This window comes from Talpa europaea (genome assembly GCF_964194135.1).
Source record: "Talpa europaea genome assembly, chromosome: 3".
Lineage (NCBI taxonomy): Eukaryota > Metazoa > Chordata > Mammalia > Eulipotyphla > Talpidae > Talpa > Talpa europaea.
The window spans coordinates 97,264,096-97,291,998 of NC_140069.1; the positions used below are offsets into that span (position 1 = coordinate 97,264,096).

The 27,903-nt window shown below is 43.0% G+C and overlaps 1 protein-coding gene across 1 annotated transcript; it reads left to right on the plus strand.

Moving 5' to 3' along the window:
• Positions 1-2,404: 2,404 nt before the first annotated feature.
• Positions 2,405-26,816, plus strand: MALSU1 (mitochondrial assembly of ribosomal large subunit 1; the record flags this gene model as incomplete). Its single annotated transcript, XM_084230592.1, has 4 exons — positions 2,405-2,666; positions 4,043-4,221; positions 25,756-25,841; positions 26,633-26,816. 4 exons carry the CDS (start codon positions 2,405-2,407, stop codon positions 26,814-26,816), a joined length of 711 nt encoding a protein of 236 aa, XP_084086718.1.
• Positions 26,817-27,903: the final 1,087 nt, after the last annotated feature.

A 27,903-nucleotide genomic window follows, 5' to 3' on the forward strand; every position in this document is an offset into this window, starting at 1 on the left:
GCACTATATCCTTAATGTTAATTAGTAAAAGTTGTTTTTACAGATCTTCCTTTCTACCTGAGGTAAGACTGGGAAGCAGAGGGTAACCCATCAGAGGGGCTCTCAAAAATACAAAATGCTCCCATTTGTGAACAAGGTCATCAGGTAGACATCAACTCTGTTTTCAGTCCCTGGTTCTTTTTTAAACACAGAATCAGAAGGAGGGAGGTTAATAATCAATCTTTGTCATTGGGGTTCTGAGAATTGAGGGTTGAAACATCTTCCTGGGGGAACAGGGCTTGATTATAAATTAACCAGGACCCATGACTAGAAAGACTTCCTAAGATTATGGACCTTAAAACCATTCCTGTTTGCCTGTTTGCTCTGTTAGCAAAACCAAGAGACTCTCAGACTTCTTTCCTGGAGCTTTGTAGAAGGTAGGAAGGTAGGGAGCTGCAGTCATAGATGTCCTCTGCAGCTAGCCCCCCGGGCTGGGTAGAGAGTGCAGGCACAACTCTGGGAGATGGTACCAGAGGGACCTCAAGGATCTTCTTCAAAGAGAACAAAGGTAAGAAGAACAGAGCAGTACGGAGAGAGATGAGCACAAGGGCTAAACTAGAGAACCGCTGAACAAGGGCAGCCTGGAGTGGGCATTGAGGTCTGCAATAAGATGAAGCTATGAGCTGGTGGTTTGAGGGCACCGCTAGGGGCTCTTACATGGGAAGCACCTCCTCCACAGTTTCTCCAGTGAATCTATTTGTGGGCAACAGTGTAGGCTCTGCTCCCCACCACTTGCCTTAGGTGTTGTTCCCCTCATATTTCAAAGCTATTGTTTGAAGCTGGACCTCTAAGTACACATATTGTCCCCTTGCAATACTAGGTAGCACCTAATAAGGAACCAGAAAAAAAGGGTTAGGCAGGTCTCAGAGAGCTGGGACTGAAGGAATGACCTGAAATTCAAAATGTACCATATAGTCGACCACAAGGTCAAGTTAATGACTGCCATTGTCTCTGTCAAAATACTAAAGTCCCAGGAGCAACCTCTCCATGGTGTCTTTTACCCAGTGTCTCCCCTTCTAACCCTCTTCTCCATGTGTCTCTCCCTTCTTCCACCTCAATTTATATCTCCATCTAGATCCTTCTTCAGCATGGAATGGTGGGAAATGCAGTAGAAGGAGGTAGCATGTTAGTGGATGTGGCGGAAAATGGCACTGTTCACTGCACCCTTCGGGATACTCCTCCCTTTTCTATGGAGATGCATCTCTAACAGTGGGGAAATGGAATTAAAGAGGATGGGACTGGTACTACAGGACACAAGAGATTTATTTGTAACTCTTATTCTTCTATTTTCAAAAATAACTGGAAGTGATTATAAATATTTGTGGTGGTACACAGAGGAGTTTGTATGTTTTTGTAGCTTTAATTTCTGCTGGAACCTCTGTAAAGTCTTCCTTTTTTAAAAAAAAAATTTATTTATGCATAGAAGAACTGGGGTGTAGGCCAGAGATTCAGGGGGTGAGAGGATTCACCAGATGCATAGTGGGGAGCAGAACCGGCAAATCTGAAATACACTGCTGAGGGGAGCAATGGGCAGGCAGGACAGGAGAGGTCTGCTGCGCCATATGTGGGTTAGCTCCCTGGCCAGGCTTTGAACTCAGACGTCAGGGGTGATAGTGCTGAGACTTAACCCCTACCCCACCAGGGAGGCCCTGTAAGGTCTTCCTTTTAGAAGTCACCAGGCTTGGAGATGAGAATTGATTCCTGGCCACGGACATGTAGTTTTTCTTCATGGGGTCTCTTTCTGCTCACAAATCCTATAGTTTAATATTGTAACCTCACCCTCAGCATTTCTTATTCTCAGGGAAGTGGGCCTCACATTGCCGTCTATTTGCATTAACACCTCCATAAGGGGAGTGCAGAAAATCGATTTTCTTCGTGGGATTTCAAATTTGCAATAGATAATTTTTTGATAATGGGAGATAGGTAGATTACATGTCCTGGTTCCAGTGTAATTAGCAGCAGCAATAGCTAACAGCACAACAACAGTAAATTCAGTACTAGGAGCTGTTTTAGGCGCTGCGGAGAGAACAGTTAAAACAAAGCAAGAATTTCTGCTTTAAGCAGTTTACAATTCCAATGAAGACAGACTTAAAAAATAAAAAAAAAGACACAGACGGCGCCATAGTGCGCCACTAAGGTGGTTAGTGAAACACTAACCCTTTGACTTCTACACACAAGTGCTCTCCAATCACTCCCTTGGCGTCAAGGTCATCCCCTCGCCCTCGGGGTAACACGCTCCGCTCACAGCTCCGCCCACATTCCTGACGTCAATTTCCGCGGCCGCGCTGGATTGAGATGACCAATAGAAAGTCTCAGAGACCTCTCCGCCTCCTTTAAGTCCCGCCCCGGGAGACGGCGCGCGGCTATGGCGATGGGGTCGGGTATCTGTGTGGCGCGGCTGTTCCGGACCCTGCCGTGGCGCCCGGCCCTTCCCCGGGGCGCGGGGTCGGTGGCGGCCGCAGGGCCTCGGCTTCGGCTGCTAGGCGTGGGGCGGCTCCCGGCGGGCTCAGCGCTCGGCCGGGCCTACCTGACACCGGACGCTGCGCGCGGCCTGCATGGCGGGCCCGGGCTGAAGGAGCAGGCAGAGCGGGCCGCCGGCGAGGGACTCCCGGAGTCGGGCGCAGTAGGTACAATTTTAGACGAGGGGGCTGGTGACGGGCTTTTCTGGGAATCTGAGGGCCGACACCCAGCTGAGGAGGCCTGGGTTACCTCTCTCTGCGTTTTCCTTGTAGTTGTAAAATTCCCACGTTTTCAGAGCTGGAAGTGAAGAAAGTGAAGCCGAGACTAGAACGTCTGACGTCTTCAAAACTCCAGGTGTCAGAAGGGCCACGCTGGGGCCTTGGCATCACAATCTCGCCATCTTCATTTCTCTTCACCTTTATCCTCTTCTTCTAAGGTCCAGAAAATGGACATGTCGAAAGTGTTGGGGCGTGAGGATTTGAGGAAGAGGTAGGACCTGGGAGCCATGGGACCAATTAAAGGTCCTCTACTTATACTTTTTATTGTAGAAAGAGATTGTAAATTTCACATTGTGAAAGCTTAGCATATGAGAGAGGTCTTAGTGTATTTAGCCAGTTGATCCTTGGAAGTTAGCTTTAGAGCTTAGTACACCTATAAATTAAATTAACGGTCTCTAATACTCCTAAATGAAGTAGAAATTTTTGGGGGAGGAGGGAAGATAAAGATAGCAGTTATGTAACCCAAGTGGCTTTATAAGAAAAGCTTGAGGTTTCAAAATGAGAATCACTTTAAAATTTTTAGCTCTCTCTTTGGTTGATTTTTAGGCCACATATTTAGTTGTCTAAGTTTCTTCATCTCTCAAGTGAATGTTATGGACCAAATGTTGCCTAACAGTTGTAGTTCTGTGGTCCTTTAGGGCTGGGATTCAACTAGTTTACCTCAGGATATCACCACCTCCCCAACTTTTATTACTGTTTTACTTTTTTTTTTTTTAAAAGATTTATTTATTTATACAAGAACTGGAGTACAGGCCAGATGTGCAGGTGGGTGAGGATTCACCAGAGACAGAGAGGGGAGCAGAACAGGCAGACTGACTGAAATACACTGCTGAGGGGAGCAGCAGGCGAGACAGAAGAAGTCTGCCCTGCCGTGTGGGTTGCTTCCTTGCTTCCGGCACCGCACAGGCTGCAGACAGCTTCACAGCACTGCGCTGAACTGCCTGCGCCACCAGGGAGGCCCTGTTTTACTTTCTTTTGATTGCAGTTCTCTGAGGTATTCTGAGTAGAGACTCCTTTATTGCTTGTGGTAATAGCAAAGAATGGATATAATCTGTGCACCCTTCCCATAAAAGTTGAGTGCTGCTTTTTAAAACCAAGGCCTAAGTCTACCTGCCAGGAGAGCTAGACCCTGTTGTCTTTCCAAACATTATAGCCAAACACCCTGTGGAAGAGCAGTTTCACTGTTGACTGCCTGCATCACTGGTGCTTACTGAGTCTGTCTTCTACTTGGCCTCCTGACAAAAGCAAACATTTATGCATTTCAGATCCTACTGGTCTCAAGTTTGACATCGATACACTGGTTTCACTTCTGAGGCAAGAAAATGCAAGAGACATTTGTGTGATCAAGGTTCCTCCAGAAATGAAATACACAGATTACTTTGTGATTGGTAGTGGGACTTCTACCCGACACTTACATGCAATGGCCTTCTACATTGTGAAAATGGTAGGCTACTTTCTTTCTCTCTGGAAGCATTAATTGAATGGAATAGTGCCAGGGCGTCAGGATAATGAGCAACAATTAAAAGTAAATCCATCTTAGGAGATTGTATGAATAGAAATTACTTTTTAAGAAGGGCTTTTTTTTTTTTAAAAAAAAAAAAGATTTATTTATTTATACAAGCACTGGGTACAGTCAGAAGCGTGGGAGGGTGAGAGAATTCACCAGAGCCAGAGCAGGGAGCAGAGCAGGCAGAAGGACCGAAGTACACTGCTGAGGGGAGCAGCGGGCAGCAGGAGAGGTCTGCACGCCATGTGGGACCCTCACCCAGTGGCCGGGGAGCAGCCGGGGTTTGAACCGGCGCTGCCGAGGCTGCGGGCAGCTTCGCAACCCAGCGCTCAACCATTGTGCCACCGGGGAGACCCAAGAAAAAGCTTTTTTTAAAGCATTTTAAAAGGATAGGTTTATTAGGAAAAGGAGAAAAAGAGAGGCATCTGTATAGTCAGGCAGGCAGGAGAGCTGCCAAATTTATTACTGATATGTTGTATTCTGTTTAGTTGTATATAATAATTTTTTGTTTTATTCCATTGACATTTTAAAACCATATGACGTGTAAATTAATTTTGTTTATGTTCTCTATTTAGAGATAGTGGTGATAGGAGTACCTTATGTTTGTTTTGTTTTGTTTTAAATATAGTTTTTATATATTTTACATCATTGTTCATTTTTGTGTAATGTTTGCTCTCTCAGGCGTGGTCCCCATAGAATTCCCACCACCAGTTCACTTGTGCTCTATTGCCATAGTCCCTTGTGCTCTTTCCTCCCCTGTTTTGACCCCCTCTCTCCTCCTGTTGATTTTGTTTTGTTTTGTTTTTTATTGTTATTTTTTCCCCTGATCCCTTGTTTGTTTCCCCTATGTTCCTCCTATAAGTGAAACCATTTAATTTTTTTCTTTTTCCTTCTGGCTTATTTCACTGAGCATGATCCCTTCTAGCTCCATCCATGTTGCTGCAAATGGCATGAGTTTATCTTTTTTGATTGCTGAGTAGTATTCCATTGTGTATATATACCACATCTTCTTGATCCAGTTGTCTGTTTTTGGGCATTTGGGTTGTTTTCATATCTTATTTATTATAAATAGTGCTGTAATAAACATAGGGTGCAGGTATCCTTTTGAATGTTTTTGTGTCCTTTGGGTAGATTCCTAGAATTGAAATTGCCAAGTCATATGGTAGCTCCATTTGTAGTACTTTGAGGAACTTAAACACAGCTTCCCATACTGGTTGGACCAGTTTGCATTCCCACCAGCAGTGTAAGAGAGTTCCTTTTTCACCACGTTGTCACTAACATTTGGTGCCTGTTTTTTTAACATGTGCCATTCTCACTGGTGTAAGGTGGTATCTCATTGTGGTTTTGATTTGCATTTCCCTGATTATTAGGGATTTTGAACATTTTTTTTCCCCATATATCTGTTGGCCATTTGCATTTTACCTTTGGAGAGTTGTCTTTTTAGCTCTTATGCCCATTATTTGACTGGATTGTTGACTTTGTTTTTGTTGAGTCATGTGAGTTCTTTGTAGATCTTTGTGATCATTCCCTTATTTGTATAGAGGGCAAAAATTTTCTCCCAATCAGTAAGGTGTCTCTTTGTTTTGGCTAATGTTTCTATTTCTGTACAAAAGCTTTTTAGTTTGATGTAATCCTAGCTGTTTATCTTTTCCTTCACTTTCTTTGCTTTGGGGGATGAGTCTTTAAAGATGTAACTGAGAGGCCTCCCTGGTGGTGCAAGGGGTTAAGCATAGCACTGTGAATCTATCCACAGCCTCTGCACCACCAGTTCAATCCCCGGCAGCCAGGGAGCTACCCACATGGTGCCTGCTGTCTCGCCTGCTGCTGCTCCCCTCAGCAGTATATTTCAGTCAGTCTGCCTGTTCTGCTCCCCACTCTGTCTCAGGTGAATCCTCTCACCTCTCCCATCTCTGGCCTATACCCCAGTTCTTGTATGCATAAATAAATAAATCTTTAAAAAAATAATAAAGATGTTACTGAGAGGTATGTCATGTAGTGTTTTACCTATATTTTCTTGTATATATTTTATGGTTTCAGATCTTGTGTTCAATTCTTTTATCCACTTTGAGTTGATTTTTGTGCATAGTGTGAAGTAGTAGTTTAGTTTCATTCTTTTGCATGTGTTGCTCCAGTTTTCCCAGCACCAGTTATTGAACAAACTGTACTTGCTCCATTGCATATTCTTTGCTCCTTTGTCAAAGGTTAGTTGTCCATATATGTGTGGCTTTATTTCTGGGCTATTTGATTCCATTGATCTTTGTGTCTGTTTTTGTTCCAATACCTTACTGTTTTAATTATTATGGTGGTGGTGTATAGTTTGAAGTCTGGGAGTATGATCACTCCATTCTCCTTCATTTTAGTCAGGAGAGCTTTGGCTAGTTGAGGTTTTTTGTGGCCCCATATGCATTTCATCAATATTTGTTCTATTTCTTTGAAGAGTGTCACTGAGGTATTTATGGGGATAGCATTGAATCTGTAAATTGCTTTTGGTAGGATGGCCATTTTAATAATATTTATTCTTCCAATCCATGAGCAGGGGATGTCTTTCATCTCCTTGGTTAAGTTTATTCTCAGGAATTTGGTTTTGTTTCAATTGTGAATGGGATGGTTTTCTTAATTTCTTCAGATTGGTTGTTTGCATATGGGATGGCTACTGATTTTTGTGTGTTGATTTTGTGTCCTACTTTAGTAAACTGGTTTATTATTTTAATTAGTTTTTCTGTGGAGTTTTTAGGGTTCTCTGTATATTATGATATCATCTGCAAACAGTGATAGCTTTTTTCTTTTTTTTCTCTTTTTTAATTTAAATTTTATTTTTTATATTCCCCATACAATTATATCTCCCTTATTTTGACCCCAACCCCTTCTTCCCCCCACCCCCCAACAGTGATAGTTTTACTTCTTCTTTCCCTGTTTGAATTCCTTGTATGTCTTTCTCTTGCTGCTCTGGCTAGGACTTCCAGTATTATGTAGAAAAGCAGTGGCAAGAGTGGACATCCTTGTCTTGTTCCTGATCTTATAGGAAAGGCTTTCAGCTCTCCACCATTGAGAATAATATTGGCTGTGGGTTTGTCATGTTAAGGGGTGTTCTTTCTAACCCCACAATTTTGAGGGCCTTCATCATCATAAGTGGATGTTGAACTGTTTGAAATGCTTTCTCAGTATCTATTGATATTATCATATGGTTTTTCTTTTTCTTTTTTATTATTTTTTTTCTTTTTAAATTTTTTTTTGAAGATTTTATGCATACACGAGCTGGGGCACAGGCCAGAGGTGTGGGGATTGGAGGAGGGGGGTGAGAGGATTCACCAGAGACAGAGTGGAGAATAGAACAGGCAGATTGACCGAAGTACACTGCTGACAGGAGCAGTGGGCAAGTCAGGAGAGGTCTGCTGCACCATGTGGGTTGCTCCCTGGCTGGCGGGGGGGGGGGGGGGGGTGGGGGGGGTGGGGGGGTGGTCAAACTCGTGCTGCAGAGGCTGCGGATAGCTTCATAGGTTGTTTCTTAATCCCTTGCGCCACCAGGGAGGCCCTATTTTTCTTTCTATTGATGTGTTGGATTACATTAATTGATTTTTGAATGTTGAACCATCCTTATGCCCTTGGAATAAATCCCACTTGGTCCTGGTCTTATCCTTTTTATGTATTGTTGGATTCTGTTGGCAAGGATTTTATTGAGGATTTTTGCATCAGTGTTCATTAGGGTGATTGGCCTGTAGTTTTCTTTTTTTGTGTTGTCTTTGTTTGGTTTAGGTATTAGTGTAATGTTGGCTTCATAGAACATATTTGGTAGTATTCCTTCTTTTTTTTTCTTTTTCTTTTTTTTTTTTTTAAAGATTTACTTATTTATGCATATAAGAGCTAGGGTGTAGGCCAGAGGTGCCGGGGTGGGTGGTGAGAGGATTCACCAGAGACATAGTGGGGAACAGAACAGGCAGATTGAAATACATTGCTGAGGGGAGCATCTGGTAAGATAGGAGAGGTCTGCTGTGCCATATGGGTTAGTGCCCTGGCTGGGGATCGAACATGTGCTTCAGTGCCTGTTGACAGCTTCACAGTGCCGAGATTTAACCAGGGAGGCCCTGATTTCTTCTTTGATCTTCTCTTTAATCCAGTGGTCTTCAGTAGTGTGGGTTTCAATCTCCATGAAGTGGGAGGGTTCCTTGCTTTCTTTTCATGGTTTATTTCTAGTTTGATGCCTTTATGATCAGAGAAGATAGATGGTATGATTTTGATCTTAATGTATCTGTTGATGTTTGTCTTGTGGCCCAATATGTTATCAGTCCTGGAGAATGATCCCTGTGCACTTGAGAAAAATATGTGCTTGGATTTTTTTGGGTGTAGTGTCCTATAGATGTCAGTTAAGCCCGTGAGGACTTGGTCTTTATTTAGGGCTCTAGTGTCCTTATTTATTTTTTGTTTTGTTGATCTGCCCATTGATGAGTGGGGTGTTGGAGTCTCCTACGATATGTGTATTTTCTTTTTTTTTTTTTTTTAAGATTTATTTACTTATGCATACAAGAGCTGGGGTACAGGCCAGAAGTGTATGCGGTAAGAAGATTCACCAGAGACAGAGTGGGGAACAGAACAGGAAGATTGCCAGAAGTACACTGCTGAGGGGAGCAGCAGGCGAGTCAGGAGAGGTCTGCTGTGCCATGTGGGTGGCTCCATGGCCGGGGGATTAAACTCGGACTGCACTGGCTGCGGACAGTTTCATAGGTTGTGTCTTAACCCCTTGCGCCAATAGGGAGGCCCCTGATATATGTATTTTCTTTATTGTCTGTTTTCAGAGTTGATAATGTCTGATATATTTTGGTGATCCTTCATTAGGGAGTATGTGTTGATGAGTATATCTTTGTGATGTATTGTCCCCTTAGTCATAGTGTCCATCTATGTCTCTTTTTACCTTTTTCAGTTTGAAGTCTGATTCATCTGATATAAGTATAGTTGTTCCTGCCTTCTTTTTTGGTCCATTTGCTTGTAGGATTGTTTTCCAACCTTCTACTTTCAGTCTATGTTTATCTTCTGTAGTTAAAGGTGTTTCCTGGAGACAGCAGAAGGTTGGATTTTGTTTTTTAATCCAGTCTGCTACTCTGTCTTTTTTTTTTTTTTTAATAGAGGCATGTTTATTTATTTATTTGTTTGTTTGTTTGTTTGTACATGCACTGGGTACAGTCAGAAGCGTGGGAGGGTGAGAGAATTCACCAGAGCCAGAACGGGGAGCAGAGCAGGCAGAAGGACCGAAGTACACTGCTGAGGGGAGCAGCGGGCGGCAGGAGAGGTCTGCGCGCCATGTGAGACCCTCCTCTGGTGGCCGGGGAGCAGCCGGGGATCGAACCGGCGCCGCAGAGGCCGCGGGCAGCTTCGCAACCCAGCGCTCAACCGCTGCGCCACCGGGGAGGCCTACTCTGTCTTTTTATTGATGAATTTAGTCCATTTACTTTTTTTATTTACATTGGAAAGGAACTTTACTTTTTTAAATAAATTTTATTTTTATATTCCCCATACAATTGCAGCCCCCTTATTTTGACCCCAATCCTTCCCCTCCCTACCCCCTACCCGCCCATAGAATGTCTCTGGTTCATAGTTGTTTGTTGATTTTGATTTTCACTTTCTCATAGTTATTCATTTTCCTGGTCCCTTGTTTAAGTTTTCTAGATTCCTGCTGTGAGTGAGACCATCCGGTATTTTTCTTTTTCTTTCTGGCTTATTTCGCTGAGCATGATCCCTTCCAGCGCCATCCATGTTGCTGCAAACTGCATGTGTTTATACTTTTAAGGTTAATATTGATACATTGGTGTCTGTATTTGCCATTTTCTCTGTCTTTTTGTGATTTTATCCATTTATTCTCTTATTCTTTCCTCTGTTGGTTTTGGCTTTAGGTGTTCTTGTAGTATTTTTTGGAGTGGGTGTTTAGTAGTAATGAATTTCTGGAGATTCTGTTTATCTGAGAAGGTCCTTATTTTTCCTTCATAGAGGAAGGAGAGCTTTGGGGGGGTCAAGTGTTTTTGGTTGGCATTTGTTGACTTAGAGTTTGCTGAATATGTCACTTCATTCTCTTCTTGCCTCTTCTTCTTTGGAGAAGTCTGATGTCCGCCTGATTGGTTTTCCTTTATAGGTTATCTGCTTTTCCCCCTCCCCCCCATCAGCTTCATTATTTTTTCTTGTCTTGGACTCTTGGAAGCTTTACTATTATGTGTCTTGCTGTAGTTTTCCTTTCACTGTGGTACTTTGGTGTTTTTCTAGCTTCCTGTGTGTCTATTTTCATCTCCTCTTTCATGCTTGGGAAGTTCACTTCATTTATCTCCTTTGATAGTTTCTCGGTTCCTTTGTTTCTCTCCTCACTTTCTGGAATTTATATAACTTATATTTCCTTTCCTCATGGTGTCAGATAGTTCTCGAACTTTTTCTTCATTTTTCCTTCTCTCTCCTTTCCCTTTTTGGTTCTTTTTTTGTCTCTGTACCTTTGAGAATACTGATTCATTCTTCTATTTTATCAATTCTGTTTTTGTTGCTTTTCCTATAGTTCTTTAGCTCCTCCTTTAATCTTTTAATATCCTGTGTTCCCTTCATTTCCTTTTTTAAAGACTCAGTTTCATTCTTCAGTTCATTAATTACATTTCTCATATCATTCTTTTCCTTTTTGTCTTCTTTGTTTTTTAATCATGGCAATTCTATTTTTTTTTTAAAGATTTATTTATTTATACAAGCACTGGGTACAGTCAGAAGCGTGGGAGGGTGAGAGAATTCACCAGAGCCAGAGCAGGGAGCAGAGCAGGCAGAAGGACTGAAGTACACTGCTGAGGGGATCAGCAGGTGGCAGGAGAGGTCTGCGCACCATGTGGGACCCTCCTCCGGTGGCCGGGGAGCTGCCGGGGATCGAACCGGCGCCACAGAGGCTGCGGGCAGCTTCACAACCCAGCGCTCAACCTCTGCGCCACCGCGGAGGCCCAATCATGGCAATTCTAAATTCTCTGTCAGGCAGAGAAGTTCTTCCATATCATTGTTGTTGGGGTCGGTTTTCTTTTTATGGTGTGTCCTTCCCCAGAGGACTTGCTTGGTTTTTTGTATTTTTCCTTCTCCCTAATATATTCTGTGTAGGGCCACTGTGCAACTGGTACTAGTGGGCATCTTTTTGGGGTGCTCCTGGGTCATCGGGAACTGGTGGCCAGACTGAGACTGGTACTGTTACGCCAGACTCCACAAGGGTCATGATGCTGTGGATATGTTAATGGGTGCTGTCTCTAAAGATCACAGAGTCTTTGTATGCTGCTGGTCTTTTTTTCCTATGTACCTGTCTTAACCTTTGTTTGCAGAGCCCTCCCTCTTCTTTATTCAGTTCCAGTAGGGGATCCCTGGGTTGCTGGCTACTGATAGCCCGGCAGACAGGTCCGCACTTTCCTGGGACCCACAATTCATCTTGATGGCGGAGCCCTCCCTCTCTTCTACTCAGTTCTGAAAGGGGGACTGTTTTTTAATTTTTTTAATCGAGGTACTGTTAGGATCCGCCATCAGGTTTCACCACCATAATGCACCTACCGAGGAATCACCCATAGTCCCCTACCAGAGTCCGTTAGACTTTTCCTTCCCTCTTTGTTCTTTTTTAAAATTTTTTAATTAAAAAAAAATTATTTTCTTACATCGTTGTCAATTTTTGGACAGTATTTGATTTCTTCCCTCAGGGGTAGTCCCCATAGTTCTATCACCACCTCCCCTTGTTCCCTCTCCCCTGCTGTATATCTCAGATTTATTGTCAACTTGCAAGTTTTGTCTTTTTCATGACCCTTTGTCTGGTTTCTCTATATTCCACATATAAGTAAAACCGTCTGATATTTGTCTTTTTTCTTTCTAACATATTTTGCTTAGCATAATCCCTTCCAGCTCCATCTATGTTGCTGCAAATGGCATGACTTTATCTTTTTGGATAGCTGAATAGTATTCCATTGTGTGTATTTACTGCATCTTCTTGATCCAGTCATCTGTTTGCGGGCATTTAGGTTGATTCCATATCTTCGCTGTTGAAAATAGTGCAGGTATCCTTTTGAATTAATGTTTTTGTGTCCTTTGAGTAGATTCCTAGAAATGAAATCACTGGGTCATATGGTGGATTCATTTTTAGTCTTCTGAGGATCCTCCACACAGCTTTCCTTAGTGGCTGAACTAGTTTATATTCCCACCAGCAGTATAAGAGGGTCCTTGTCCACCACATCCTTGCCAGCATTTATTATTTATAATTTTTTAATCTGGTCTGTTCTTACAGGTGTGAAGTGGTATCTCATTGTAGTTGTGATTTGCATTTCCCTGATAATTAGTAATGTTGAACATTTTTTCATGTGCCTGTTGGCCATCTATATGTCTTTGGAGAAATGCCTGTTTAGCTATTATGTGCATTTAAAAAAATTTTTAGACAAGGAGGGAGAAAGTGTAAGTTCAGGGAAGTTTTATTTGTGTCTAGATATACATGAGGAAAAATCATTTTAATCTATTTTTTAAAAAAATCTCCAAATTTATACAATGCCATGCAATTTATTAATATATATCAAATATTTCTAAGACCTAGGAATATTTTTAAAACTTCTTTTCTGTTGCACATTTAAATGACATATAATATTATATTAGATGTACAGCATAGTGTTATACATCATCATGATTTGATATTTGTATACAGTGTGAAATGATCACCATAAGTCTTTTTCCGATCTATTCTTAGCAATTTTTAAAATTTGCAAAAAATTGTTTTTAAGATTTATTTGTTTATGGTCTACAAGAACTGGGGTGTAGGCTAGAGGGGGAAGGTGAAAGGATTCACCAGAAACAGTGGGGAGCAGAACAGGTGCATCAACTGAAATACACTGCTGAGGGGAGCAGTGGGCTAGGGAAAAGAGGTCTGCTGCACCATGTGGGTAACTCCCTGGCTGGGGATGGAACTCAGGCAGTAGTGGTGACAGCACTGAGACTTAAACCCCTAGAAACCCCCTAGGGAGGCTCCTGTTACTTTTTTAGGAAACTCTCTACTGTTTTTTCGTAACAGCTGTACCACTTTACACTCCCACCAACAGTGTAGAAGTAGAAGGATTTCCTTTTTTTCCATATCCTGGCCAGTACTTATTTCTTGTTTTGTTTTTTCATGATAGCCATTCTCACAGATGTGAATTGATATCTCATTATGGTTTTGATTTGCATTTCCCTGATGATTAGTGATGATATTCACCATATTTTCATGTACCTGCTAGCCACCTGTATGTCTGGAAAAGTGCCCTTTCAGATATACCCTTCGTTTTTATATTGAATTATTTGGGATTTTTTGTGGGTTTTGTTTTACTTTAGGGTGTATGAGTCTTTTATGTATTTTGGGCATTAACCTACTGGATATATGGTTTGTGAATATCTTCTAAGTAAATTGCCTTTTCATTTTGCTGATGGTTTTCTTTGCTGTGCAGAGTTTTATAGTTTGATATAGTTCATTTGTTTTTACTTTTGTTTCCCTCATCTTTGGAGTCAGGGCCCCAAAAAATATCACTAAGACCAATGTCAAGGATTTTACTATTTATATTTTCTTCAGACATTTTATGGTTTCATTAAATTAAATCTATGGTTTTAAAATCAAGTCTATAGCCCATTTTGAGTTGATTTTTTTGATAGTCGTTGTGATTTTGTGATATATAGGGAAAATGTACATTTGGTTATTTACATGACCAGATATATCTTTTGCATGTATATTTGGTCTTCATCCACAGTTTCTCACTTACAGCTCCCCAAAACCTTCAAGTTTCTTAAGTGCTGGGAGTGATGAATGTGTCTCTTACTGTGTTAATGAGGTGGCTTTTTGGAAGTATTTGCAGGTGGGTCTTTGAGTCCTGCTCCCTGATTTCCTGGAAATCAGGGGTTAAGGATTGAGTTCAATTGCCAGTGACCAATGTTTTGATTAATTATGCCTGTATAGTGAGCCTCCATAAAAGTGCAAAAAGAGGAGGCTTGGAGAATTTCCTGAACATGTGGAGATTTGGGGAGACTGGTACACCTGGGAAGTGTTGTAGGGAGAAATATTGGGGTGAGGCTGGAGGCACTGGGGGTGAAAGAATTCACCAGAGACAGAGTGGAGAAAAGAAAAGGTGGATTTATTGAAATACATTTGCTAAGAGAAGCAGCTGGCAACTCAGAAGAGGTCCTCTGCCTCTAATAAGGGTTTGGGGCTTTTTTAATACCTTATTTTCATGGGCTTTTCCTGACTTGGGAAGTCAGTTCTTGCTCATAGTTATCCATTGGGTGGTGCCTGGGTCCTGTTTGCATTGTTTCCACATTCCCTGGAATTCTGATAGCCATAAGTCATCTTAGACCTATGGTCTGGTTCCTGTGGCTATTATATCAGATTACTGTAGCAGATCAGGATTTCTATGATTGGAGCAGACAGGTGAAGGAGGAGTCCTGGAGCCCTCGGTGTTTTTTTCAGGTTTTATTTGACATTTTACCAGGTGCATGGCAGGCAGGGGTGCTGGGGGGCCAGGAGGCTGGCAAGCCTCCCGGCCCCCAGCAAATCTTCATTCTTTTTGGGCTCTCTGGCGTTCTCTCGTGGCCTCTGCTTCTCTGCTGGTTCTGCTGCGCTCTCTCACTTGTTCTCCTCCTGGTCGTTCTCTTTCTTCTGGTTGTTCCGTTCCTCTGGTGTCCTGTGACGCCGCCCTTATGAGCCCAGTCTCGGCCCAGGTGTACCCACCTACATATGCCCACACCCTACTCCAGGTGTCCGCCATCAGGCATGCATTTAATCTAATGATGGAAGGGCAGAAAAGCCTGATAGTTTTTACTTACTCTACAATTACCTTATCTACTTGATGTCTCCCAGTGTTGTTCTGCTGTGCAAAATGTAGAGACTAAATTTTAACTTTATTAAATGTACCCGATATTTCCCCTTCTCCCAAGAGGACCATGGCAAATCTTTGGGAATGGGGTAAAGGTCTAGCTTTTGTAGCTGCTTCATAATGCTGGGGCACTACATAGTGCTGGCTCTGCATAGCTTGTTGTCATTTTGAGACAGTGAGGAGTGTGGTGAGAAAGGGACCAAGGTGACCATTCTTGGGTGTCCAGGCTGGGATCAATTTTGTCCCTCATGCATTGCTCTAAGGGGCTACCAGTAAGGTTGATTATCAGAAATAGGAACTAAATGAATAAAGGTTAAGAATGTAGGGTTCAAACGCCAGAAGGGAAAGTACTCCAACATGAAGTCCTTAGGGCCATTTACCAGGTGGAAAGTTTTGCTTGCCTGATCAAAGGGAGAAAAGGGGGAACAGTTTGGTAACTGGGAATTAGCATCATTTGTAAGTGTGGATTGAATTTGTGAGGTGACAAACTTAAGAATGTTGAAGAGTGGGCACCCTGCAATAAGGAGCAGAAGAAAGTGAAATAGGGAGCCCAGGAAGGAAAGTAACCAGGATAGCCAAGACCAAGTGTCCTTCCAGGAATTCCAGCTGCTATTGGCTTGTCCATGTAATTGATGGGGTTGATCCAAGAATTGCTGAATATGTTGTTGGACCTGTTTGAATTCATAAACCCCAAAACAACATTTTTCTTTTAATGTAGCACAAGTGCCTCCTCTAGCAGTGGTGATAACATCAAGTGTTTGATTTTTTTTTTTTAAAGATTTATTTTTTCAATTTATGCATACAAGAGGTGGGGGGGGGTGTTGAGGATTCACCAGAGGCAGAGTGGGGAACAGAACAGGCAGATCCACTGAGATACACTGCTGAGGGGAGCAGCGGGCCAGACAGGAGAGGTCTGCTGCACTATGTGGGTAAGCTCCCTGGCTGGCGATCAAACTTGTGCTGCAGTGACTGCCGATAGCTTGATAGTGCTGAGACGTAACCCCTTGCGCCACCAGGGAGACCTGACTTGATTTTGTAAAACCATGCTTAACACTAAGTTGAGCTGCTTCTGCACGATGTCAAGAGAGGCTGCTATTTGTTAATTGGCCAATGTGGCCGAGAGATATACCTGATAAGCCTTGTGAAACCTATTACCTCCAGAGTAAACCCTCAGCGGTGCCTGTAGAAGCTCCCAGTTAGGCAAGCCCTGTTATAATGGGGGCTATTGGGGCTCTCTGAGTCCTTTGAAGTCTGATAGTAACAGGGAGTGGGACAGCCTCCAAGTGCTAGTCCAGTTGGTCGGGAGGCAGGTATAAACCTGTGTACCACAACAGCGAATGCCGAAGGAGAAAGGAAGTCACCCAGTATAGTCGGTATATGTGGCTGTCGTCCCTGGTTTTTATGCGTGAACTTAGATTGAAATGCCATGGCCCGTGAAGCCATAGGTATAGGGTTTAAACATGGGATTGCATTGTGGTAGATACTGGAAGAGCCCAACTCCCAAAAGGCAGTGCTTTGGCCTGGGTTGCTAAAGAATTTTCCATGAGTGGTATTGGATATTAAAATACAGTTTGTCAAAACCCTGTTTGTGGTGGTTAGAATTGGAACCAGTTACAGAATGGAATAGGGCGGCCAGAACAGAATTTTCCTAAAATGGGGAGGTGACTTAATAGTTAAGCCAAAGGAGGTGATATATTGTTGTAAGCAGTTATATTTTGGATTGACCACCAAGTGTTGAGTGTAGAGTGAGATAACTGTCGAGGCTAACTGAACCCGGCAGAGTGGTGTCTTGGAAGATTGAGGTTAGAACTGGTAGAAAGTAGAACAGGGCATTGAACACGGACCTTGGAATAAATAGGTCCCAGAATGGCTGTGGAGTTTTGTCTGTCCCCCAAGTAGGCATGATAGTCAGTCTTTTGGATATCATGTAGTACATGAGCCCCAAGAGTTGGGCCCACTCATCTGGTGAGTTGGGCCCACTAGTATTCCAAAGGCTCATCTCCATTGCGCCTGGAAATACAGGCAGCAGGGGTTAGATTTGTCTTTTTTGTTTTGTTTTGTTTTTTAATTTAATTTAATTTATTTATGCATACCAGGGCTGGGGTCTAGGCCAGAGGTGTGGGGGTGAGAGGATTCACCAGAGGCAGAAAAGGGGGCAAAACAGGCAGGTCCACTGAAATACACTGCTGAGGGGAGCAGCGGGCAAGATAGGAGAGGTCGGCTGTGCCATGTGGGTTAGCTCCCTGGCCAGGGTTTGAACTTATGCCACAGTGGCTGGTGATAGCTTGATAGTGCTGAGACTTTAACCCCTGCACCACCAGGGAGGCTCTTGGTAACCCTCTTTGGAGGGCTAAGTTTGAATGTTGGCAGAGTTAGGCAATCTCTTGCCTATGGCTTTACTCCAGGCTAGAATCACCCCAAGGCTTCTCTAGGCTTAAGCCCCTTTGAACTCTTGGCAGTGTTAGTGTTACAGTCTTGGCCATGAGCAATGTTAAGACTTCAGAGTAGAAGAGGGGAATTTTGAGCAAGACATGATGGGGGGGGGGGTTGTTAGTTACAAAGCCTAAGGTGAATTTTGATGTGTAGGAGTATTTTACTTATTTGATTTGCAACAAAGACAAAGGTCCTCGATGCCTCTCAGGAGTACACTGGAGGTAGTTGGGAGTCTTCTCCAGTAGAAGCTGCTTGCTTTGGGAGAGGTATACCCACTGATTGTGTCCCTACAGTTTGACCTCAGTGGGTGGTGTTAAGAGGACTTGAGGAGGGTTGTTGGTTTTGTTTTTTTTTTTTTTTTTTTTTTTTTTGTCCTGAGGCAAGGTTTTAAGGAGGACCCAGTCTCCTGGAGAAATGTTAGGATGGCTAGAGATGGAGAGAGAAGTGTTGGCCAGAGAAGTGTTAGCATCTGCATAGTCATGAAGGGACTTAATAGTTAAGCCAAAGGAGGCAATATATTGTTGTAAGCAGTTTTATTTTGGATTGACCACCAAGTGTTAGTGAGGAAGGGTCATCCATGTAAGAGTTCAAAGGTACTTAAGCCTAGAGAAGCCTTGGGGTGATTCTAGCTTGGAGTAAAGCCACAGGCAAGAGATTGACTGAGGACTGCTGGGTTTCTTCTGTTCATACTATCAAAACATAGTAAACTTTTTAATGGTCTGGTTAGCCTTTTATTGGTTGGGTTAGCTTTTTCTGTCTTTCCTGAAGACTTGAGGGTACTAGGCTACATGCAAGTAATGAGTCATTTGTTGGGCAACACTAACACCCTGAGTATCTTGAGAAGTGAAAGCCAGGCCATTGTCTGATTATAATGACCGAGGCAGGCCAAACCTAGAGATGATGTGTTCTAGCACTGCTATAGTCACCTCAGAGGATTTTTTGGATTTGGTGGAAAGGCCTTGATTCACCCTGTAAAGGTGCCTATCAGGACAAACAGAAATGTATGTCCTTTACATGGAGGCATATGAGTGAAATCAAGCTGCCAGTCTTCCCCCCGGTAGACTATACTGGACATATTTGAGAGGTGGGGGAGAAGCTAGGTTTCCCTCAGGATTTGGTTTAGAGCAAGTGGGACAGTTTTGGGAGTGTTTTTAAATCCCACAGCACAACCCTGGAAGAGAGGGTTAATAAGTGCCCAGAGAGTATTAGCTTCCACATGGGTGGAATAATGGAGGGCATGTAAAAGCTTCTGTTGGGTCGCCTCAGGCAAGATGTTTTTTCAAAAACTTCAGGTGTATAGACTCCTCCTCCTAGAGGAGACAGGTCAATCATGTGACCCCTTTGTCTACAACCAGGGTCTCAGAGTTGGTAACTTCATTGGGGGGTCAGTGTTTGAGACTGCCTCAGTGCCTGGAGAGAGGGCAGAGCTAGCCCTTTCTTTTTCCTGTCTGTTGTTCCTCGTGGGAGTAGTTAGGAGTTAGTAACTTGATGGAGTTTAAGGGTGCTTGGACCTAGAGTCTGGCCACTGCTTTGGCTTCCCGATCTTTCTATTGTTACCCTGTGGTATTTCACTGTCCCTTGCAGTGCATGACTGCCACTCCCAAGGGCAGGGTTATAGCATTTAGTAATGGCAGAATCTTGTTAGAATGTCTAATAGGATTATTTTGGGCTATCAGAAAGCCTCGCTACTTCCAGATAGCTGTCAACAGTGTGTAAAGAATAAGAGGAATCAGTGTATATGTTAAGACTAAGCCCCTTTCCAAACTCCAGTTCTGTAGTGAGTGCAATGAGTTCAGCCTTTTGAGCAGAGGTTGTGCCTCTTGGCAGAGTAAAGTTTAGCTTCAGTAGTATCAGTTAGGCTGACTCTGGCATAAACTGACCTTTGAACACCATCCTGAATGAAACTACTGACATCCCTAAACCAAATTTCATCAGTGCCTACAAGCGGTGTGTCCTGGAGGTCCGGCCGTGCAGCACAGGTGTAATACAAAACCTTCAGGCTAGTATGTTCAGTTGCTGCTGTAGGACTGGGGTCAGGGAGTAAGGTAGCAAGATTGAGGGTGTGGCAAGGTTTGATAGTTAAGTCTGAAATTTCATAATTCTGTCTGACAACCAGTGGAACGCATTGGTCCCTAGGTCCTCCATAACTTGGTGGGGAGTATATACATGGAGGGGTTGCCACAGGATGAGTTTAGAAGATTCTTCAGCTAAAAGAGCTGTTGCTGCCAGGCCCGGCAAGCAAGGGGGCCAGCGTTGGGCCACAATATTTAGGGAGAATTGGAGCAAGGTAGAGTAAGTGGCTCCTGTCTCCACTAAGAAGGTGATCTTTTTACCTGCCACTTCTCGTGTCACCCGAGGCTCCTCCATAGAGATCGTACATGGGGGGCCTGTCTCACCTCTGGGCCCCATCAGTAAAGGAGGTCCTCCCACACTGGGTTCTTCATAGTCAATGACCGTAATTTTGCCTTCACATCTAGCTGACCCCCTTCCTTCTCTGGAGAGTGGGACAGCCCCTCTTTCAATGCCATGTGCAATGGCACAGAGGGCATGGCCCGGCGGGTGGCTTTTTCAGACACTGCGGCTGAGGTGTCCTGGTAGCTGGCAGTGGAAACAGACTGGGACCCTTTAAGAGGTTGAAGTTCTGAATGCCCTTGGGGGCACCTGGGGTCTCAGGTGAGTCTGAGGTGGCAGGAAGCTGGCAGTGGCAGCCGCCTTATATTGGCCCTTCCCTGGCCTTTTTCCCGCTTTCTCTTTTCCTCTATAACCTGGCTGGCCTCCTCCCTGCTATCGTATACCTTGAAGGCCATGTCCGAAAGTGTGGGGGAAGCGGTCTGAGGCACTTACCCACTCCCTGGAGCTTGGACCGGATTATCAGAGCAACACTGGCTAATGGAGGAACCTGCTAAGATGCTTATCCTTCTATAGTCTCTAGGTCCAGAATGGTACCTGACCTAAAATAATGCAGGATTCTCATTAGGCTCCTGAGTAACTTCCCTCAGATTTTCATAACTGACTGCCTTTCATAATTAACAATTGCCTTCTGCATTCCCTGGAGGAGACAGATAAATCATGTGGTCCCTTTGCCTATAGGCAGGGTCTGGGAGTTGGTAGCTTCACTGAGGGTCAGTGTTAGGGACTGCCTCAGGGCCGGGTCTGTTAAGAGGATTATGAACATGTAGCTCATTGGCATGTGCCTCAGCCTGTGTCCAGACTCTGTACAGGAAGTGGTCAGAATGATACATATTTAACAACCAGGTTAAATCAAAGACTAAAGTAAGTCCATTAAATTCTTCAGTAAAATGGGTAGGGTCCTGAGAGCAGCTCCCTAGCTTGTCCTCAGACTGGGCAAGATCAACATGGGAAAGGACACATGGACTCCGATGTCCATTTCCGCATTTGCAACTTCCCATAAACGGAGGATTTTAGATTCTTCCTTTGCGGAAGATTCTTAAGTGGGGCTATAGAGTGTCCCACTCCAAGTATGGGCTGGAGAAAGAGGGTTATAAGCAGGTGAGGCTCCAGGCCCAGAAGGACGGAGATTAGGGGGTCATGGTGGTTGTCCCATAGTGGCCCCTTCTGGTGGGAAAGAAGAGCCTGGCAGGCTGATGGGAGATGTGGTGCCTGCTGGTGTGGAGGAGCCCCCAAAAGAGAGGGGTCATCTAGGATGTCAAGCTCAGTGTAGGGCCAGAAAACTTTGCCGAGCACATCTGGCAAGATTTGCAGAGGTCCCTACCTTGGCTGAAGTCCTTAAACGCCTGGACAACTCTGGACATTTGCTTTGGCCACAGTAAAAGAGGTCTGATTGGAGGATGATGTTATAGCTAAGGGTGCCATTTATAGGCCAGATTTCTTGGTCCTCTAGTTTGTATTGGGGCCAGGTAGTGTTGTGAAGAAAAATTAGATGTATTTTCTTTAGAGTCTGAGGGTCAAATTTGCTCCAGTTTTTAAGAATGCAGCCCAAGGGCAGCCTGTAGCAACAAAGGGAAAGCACTTGCAATGCCTGGTAGATGTCCCTGTGTCCTGGGGCTTCCTTCCCAGGACCTAGGAGTCCAAGGTGCCCTACAAACTGGGTGCCGTTCCACCAGGAACTAGGGTTCTGAGTCACCCTGCAGTCTGGGGGCTTCCCTCAGCAACTCTAGGGGCCTGAGTTGCCATCACAGCCTTCTCCATTGGGTGTAGGGTGTTGGGTCCGGGATGACTCTCCACTTGTCAAGCAGTGTTTCAGTAGGTGGAGCAAGCAGACTCTGATGCCTGACCACAGAGGGAAAGGCAAGGAGGAGGAAAGTCAAACTGCCACTGACCCAGCTTGGTGGACTGTCCTGCATGTGGGAATTGTTCAGGGACATTTGGGGGTGCCCAAGCCAGACCCCTTCTGTTGTCCATGAGCCAAACAGCCTACCTGAGGTTTTAAAGGGAAAAAGGGGGCCTCCTCGATGGTGCAGCGGCTGAGCGCTGGGCTGCGAAGCTGCCTGCAGCCTCTGCAGCGCCAGTTTGATCCCTGGCTGCTCCCCGGCCACTGGAGGAGGGTCCCGCATGGTGCGCAGACCTCTCCTGCCGCCCGCTGCTCCCCTCAGCAGTGTACTTCGGTCCTTCTGCCTGCTCTGCTCCCCGCTCTGGCTCTGGTGAACTTTCTCACCCTCCCGCGCTTCTGACTGTACCCAGTGCTTGTGTAAATAAATAAATCAATCTTTAAAAAAAAAAAAAAAAAGGGTGGGGGGAAGGGCTGTTCTTCACCCAGCTGGGCTCCTGGAACCTTTTGGTAAAATTGGGGTGTACCCAATATTCAGTTGAGGTTTCCCTGCAGTCCACCGGAGAAACTGAGAGAAGGAACAAAGGGTTCCCATACCAGGTTTCTCCCCATATGGTCCACCAAAATGTAGTGAGGAGAAGTGTTGGGGTGAGGCTGCAGACACAGGGGTGAAATAATTCACCAGAGACATAGTGGAGAACAGAAAAGGTAGAATACGTTTTTGATTATTTATTCAAGTAAATATACTGTTAAGAGAAGCAGTGGGCAAGATGGAAGAGGTCATCTTGCCCCTAGGAAGGATTTGGGCTCTTTTTATGTCCTATTTTCATGGTCTTTCCTGAATGGGGGAATTGATTCTTGCTGATTGTTATCTCAGAACATCAGGTTTCAAGTCAACCTTCCCCTCAGGTGGTGTCAGGGTTCTATTTGCTATTTCCACATTCCCTGGAATTCTGATAGCCCTAAGTCATGTTAGCCCTGTGGTCTGGTTCCCATGACTTTTTTTTTTTTTTTTAAGATTTATTTTTTTATGCATACAAGAACTGGGTTGTAAGCCAGAGGTGGGAGTGGGGGATGGTGAGAGGATTCACCAGCGAGAGGGGGGAGCAGAACAGGCAGATCTACTGAAATACACTGCTGAGGAGGGCAGCGGGCCCAACAGGAGAGGTCTGCCACACTATGTTGGTAGCTCCCTAGCTGGCGGGGAATCGTACTTGTGCTGCAGTGGCTGGCAATAGCTTGACAGTGCTGTCTCTGTAATCCCTGTGCCACCAGGAAGGCCCTCCCCCATGGCTGTTTTAACAGATTTCCTTATCTACTTTGTCTCCCTACAGTGTTCTGTTGAGCAATAAGTAGAGGCTAGATTTTAACTTGATTAACTATACCCCAAGAGAGAGAGAATAGAAGCACTGTGCCTTTCCCCCCCTACCTTGCTCTGTGCAGCTCTGCCATCTCTTTGAGTTATATCCTGTGTAATAAATTGCAGCTGATTTCTGTAATTTGCTTTTGTATCCTGCAACTTGACTGAATTCATTTAACAGTTTTTTGATGGAGTCTAGGCTTTTCTATATGTAAGATCCTATCATCTGTAAATGGACAGTTTTACTTCTTCCTTTCCAATTTGGGTATTCATTTCTTCTTGCCTAATTGCCCTGGCTGGGACTTATACAGTACTATATTAAATATGAGGCAAAAGTGGACATTCTTGTCTTCTTTTTTTTGGAAAGCAAAACTTACAATATTAGATTGTTGAGTATAATGTTTGCTGAGGGCCTTTTCATATATGGCCTTTGTTATCTTGAGGTATATTTCTTAGTATTCTTAGCTTGAATGTTTTTATTGTGAAAGGGTGTTGCACTTTGTCAAATGCTTTTTCTGCATCAATTTAAGATGATCATGTGATTTGGTTTAGTACAGTTTTATGTTGAGCCAACCTTACATCCCAGAGGTTAACCACACTCCATTGTGGTGTATAACCTTTTTAATATGGTATTGAATTTAGTTTGCTAGTATTTTGATTTTGCATCAGTTTTCATTAATTATATTGGGCTGTCTCTTGCAATGTCTCTGATTTGGCTCTCAGAGTAATGTTAGTCTTATAGGTGTTACATAATGTGTTCTCTTCAATTTTGGGAAAGTTTGAGTCAGGACTCCTGATTTTAAATCATTAGTAGAATTCCTCACCCTGGTCCAGGGCTTTTCTTTATTGGGAGTTTTTTTGGGTTTTTTTTTGTTTGTTTTTTTAGATTTATTTTTACTCATGCATATAAGAACTGGGGTGTGGGTGAGAGGATTCACTAGAGAGTGTGGGGAGCAGAACAAGTGGATCTACTGAAATACACTGCTGAGGGGAGCAGTGGGAGAGACAGGAGAGGTCTGCTGTGCCATGTGAGTTAGCTTTGTGGCAGACATTCAACTCAAGTTGCAGTGGCTGGCAGTAGCTTGATAGTGTTGAGACTAACCCCTGTGCCACCAGAGAGGCCCCTGGGATTTTTTTGATAACCAATCGGTCCCCATATTAATGAATAGGTCCAAATCTTGATTTCATCAATTTTGTCTGTTTTGGTTTCCTGATCATTGTGTCCTTCCTCCTACTAAAATTCTATTCATTTTCTGGTTCTTTGTGGTGCAAACTTAGGTTATTGATTTGGGAACTTTATGCCGTTAGGATTATAATTAAGTTTCCAGTTATTATTTCTAATTTACCTTGTGATCTCTTGACACTTTTTTTTAAAGTATTGTTTAAATTTACATGTTGGTGGATTTCCCCATTCTGTTGATTTCTAGTTTAATTTCATTGTGATCAGAAAATATACTTTGTGTCTCCACCACATAAAAATTAAAATTTTTGTGTGTGGCCTAATGTGAACTCTCCTGGAGAATGTTCCATTTGCACTTAAAAAAAAAGTATAGAATTTAAGTTCCAATTGGAGGATAGTGTTGAAGACCTCTATTCTTACTTTTCTGTCTGGTTCTATTCCATCATTGAAAATGGGTTATTGAGTCTCACATTATCTTGTTGTTGTCTAATTCTACCTTTAATTCTGTTGGTGTTTGTTTCATGGTTAGCTCTGTTGTTTGGTGTGTTTATAATACTATTTTAGTGACTTGATCCTTTTTATCAGCATATGTCCTTTGTCTCTTGTAATAGTTTTTTGCTTTTGTCTGATATGAATTTATTGGGGATACGTGGGATGATAAACGTTCCATTACCATTGTCATGAAAGTAGATGAGATGGCACCTATAGAATTGAGAAGACCTAGCCTTAAAACAAGTTGCAGTGAAAACAAGTTGCACTCCTCTGGGAGTGAAGGCAAACCGGGATGGACAGAAAGGATTATATCTAAATTGGGGTCCTACTTACTGTTTTAGATGAAGTAGGATTTCTACCCTTTAAAAAAAAAAAAAAGATTTATTTATTTATACAAGCACTGGGTACAGTCAGAGGCATGGAAGATTGAGAGAATTCACCAGAGTCAGAGCGGAGAATAGAACAGGCAGAGTGACGAAGTACACTGCTGAGGGGAGCAGCGGGCGGCAGGAGAGGTCTGCGCGCCATGTGGGACCCTCGCCCAGCGGCTGGGGATCGAACCGGCGCTGCAGAGACTGTGGGCATCTTCACAACCCAGTGCTCAACTGCTGCGCCACTGGGGAGGCCCGAAAGGATTATATCTATAGGTGAGGACCTGATGTTAAGTGAGAGGTTCAGAGGCACCTTGGTAAAGGAGTGGTGTAGCTCTGTTAGAAGGGTTTGGGCGGAGCTCAGAAAAGTGTAGGAAGTGGGATATTTTCCCTATTTTTAATTATGGGCCAAGACAGAGCTATGAATGTTAGTTCCCAAGTTAATGCCAAGAAAATTACCCACAGACCACCCTCAGTGAGAGACTAGTGCCATCCTTTCTCACTTTAATATATGCTCTGGCTTTTTACAGTACAAATACCTGAAATGTAAAAGTGAGCCTCATGTTAAGATTGAAGGGAAAGACACTGATGACTGGCTCTGTGTGGACTTTGGTAAGTAATTTTGGCACTAATGTTGAAGTATTTTCAGTTGCAAAAGGAACACAATCAGATTTGAGTATTTCCATGGAAAATTTTTGAAATGTGTTTAAAATGCTTTAATTCTATAACTCAGGTGGTCTTACCTGCAAAATCCTCACCTAACCGAAGTATACTAGATAATGCCTTCCCAGAAGGTCTAATTACTGTGTGGAGTATATAGCCGCACAGGCCAGAAAGATGATAAGTAGGATATAGTGGTGTGAGAAGACAAATTTGGTTATTAGTATATACGGTTTCAAAGTGTTTCCCTACAAAGTACTTAATAATTACAAGAGTTACTTAAGAACTGTGAGGAACTTGAGATTTTATCTAAACTTGAAAGCTAACAAGTTAGCCAGCCAGTGTCACTTACAGAGTGTATTACAAGAACACAAGTCTATTCTGGGGTTAAAGATGAGGGGCTGTTTATTACTTAAACAAAAGCATTAACATTTTGTAACAGCTTCTCTGAACCCCAGTTTCTATAGGGCAGCATGTGGCTAGGTGACACCTGCACACCAAGTTCTTAAAGAGGAACCCTGAGATAAGGGTATATACATTTTATTGGTATGGAACATCACTTCTGTGGTATTTTGGCTGGAAGGGGTTCACAATTTGCATTGCTAACAAGTTTCCAGGGGATCACAATGAGAACCATTGCACTAGGCCTACAGTTATACCACGAGGGTAATATATGTACTGAGTTGAGATCACAAAGCACATGAACTGTTTCTTCACTGTAATTCTTTATCTGTCCTTGATAGGCAGCATGGTGATTCATTTGATGCTTCCAGAAACAAGAGAAACCTATGAATTAGAGAAATTATGGACCCTACGTTCTTATGATGATCAGTTAGCTCAAATAACAACTGAGACATTACCTGAAGACTTCATCCTTGGAATGGAAGAGGACACTTCATCCCTAACTCCAGTAGAGTTCAAATGTAAATAAAATGACATGAACTGCATTAGTGATTTCAGATTTGGATTGAGTTGCTTCTTAAATAATTGGCTAGGTTGCTGTTAAAACACAGGCATTCATGCAGACATGTGGAGAGTGTACGTAAGTGAACTAATTCTCACATCAAGAATCAGTATTTTAAACTGAAATTTTAATTATATCCTTAACATTGGCTCCTATGCTTACTTAAACATAAAACACAACCATCCCATTGGTCCTGTTAATACCAGAATATTTACTATATAAAAACAGGACTTAAACTGTTCCAGGATTCTCCAAATGACAGAAGAAAAATATGTAGATAAGTTTCAAGCATCCTAAGGTTGTACAGGTAAGTCATGCTACTGCAGGATGTGAGGTGAAGTTAGTAAACTGCTATGCAACAGTATTATCAGCGTTCACAGTACATAACTTGGAATGGAGAAAATAATTTAACAGTAGATGCTGATTATATTTATAATTTAACCAAAGCTATAACAATAATACACACCAAGCTGCACCTAATGATGAAAAACTTTATTTTGCATCAAGGTATCTGGAAATGAAGATACGTTTGGGACGCGTTACAGATGAGAAATGATCCATGTGGTGAGTACAAAACTCAATTACAGAATTTAACTATTAACCAGATACCCCAAATTACCAATGTTTAATTGAAAGTAAAACATGATTTGCCACACTAAAAGGCTAGACATGAAGTATGACAGAATTTAAACCAGCAAATATAAACGAGCACCTATCTGAATATATGTAGAAAACAAAACACCACACCAAATAATTGGAAAAATCAAACACTGAGGACACTGAGGAAGAACTCTGGTCTTAATAATAAGCACATCTAACTTGAAATCCAACCAGAAAGCCAGTTCATGATTTTTTTTTTTAAGTTTTTTTTTTCATACAATAAATGAATTCAGTGACAAAAAGGGCACTTTTTGGCTAAAACTACAAAATAAACTGGTTTTCTGAAAATATTTCAAATCATTTTCAAAATGTAATTGATATGCTGATTTTCAAAAAAAACCTTTAGTCTGCGTAGAAATTCTTGAAATACGAATGAGACATGAGTTTTTAAAGG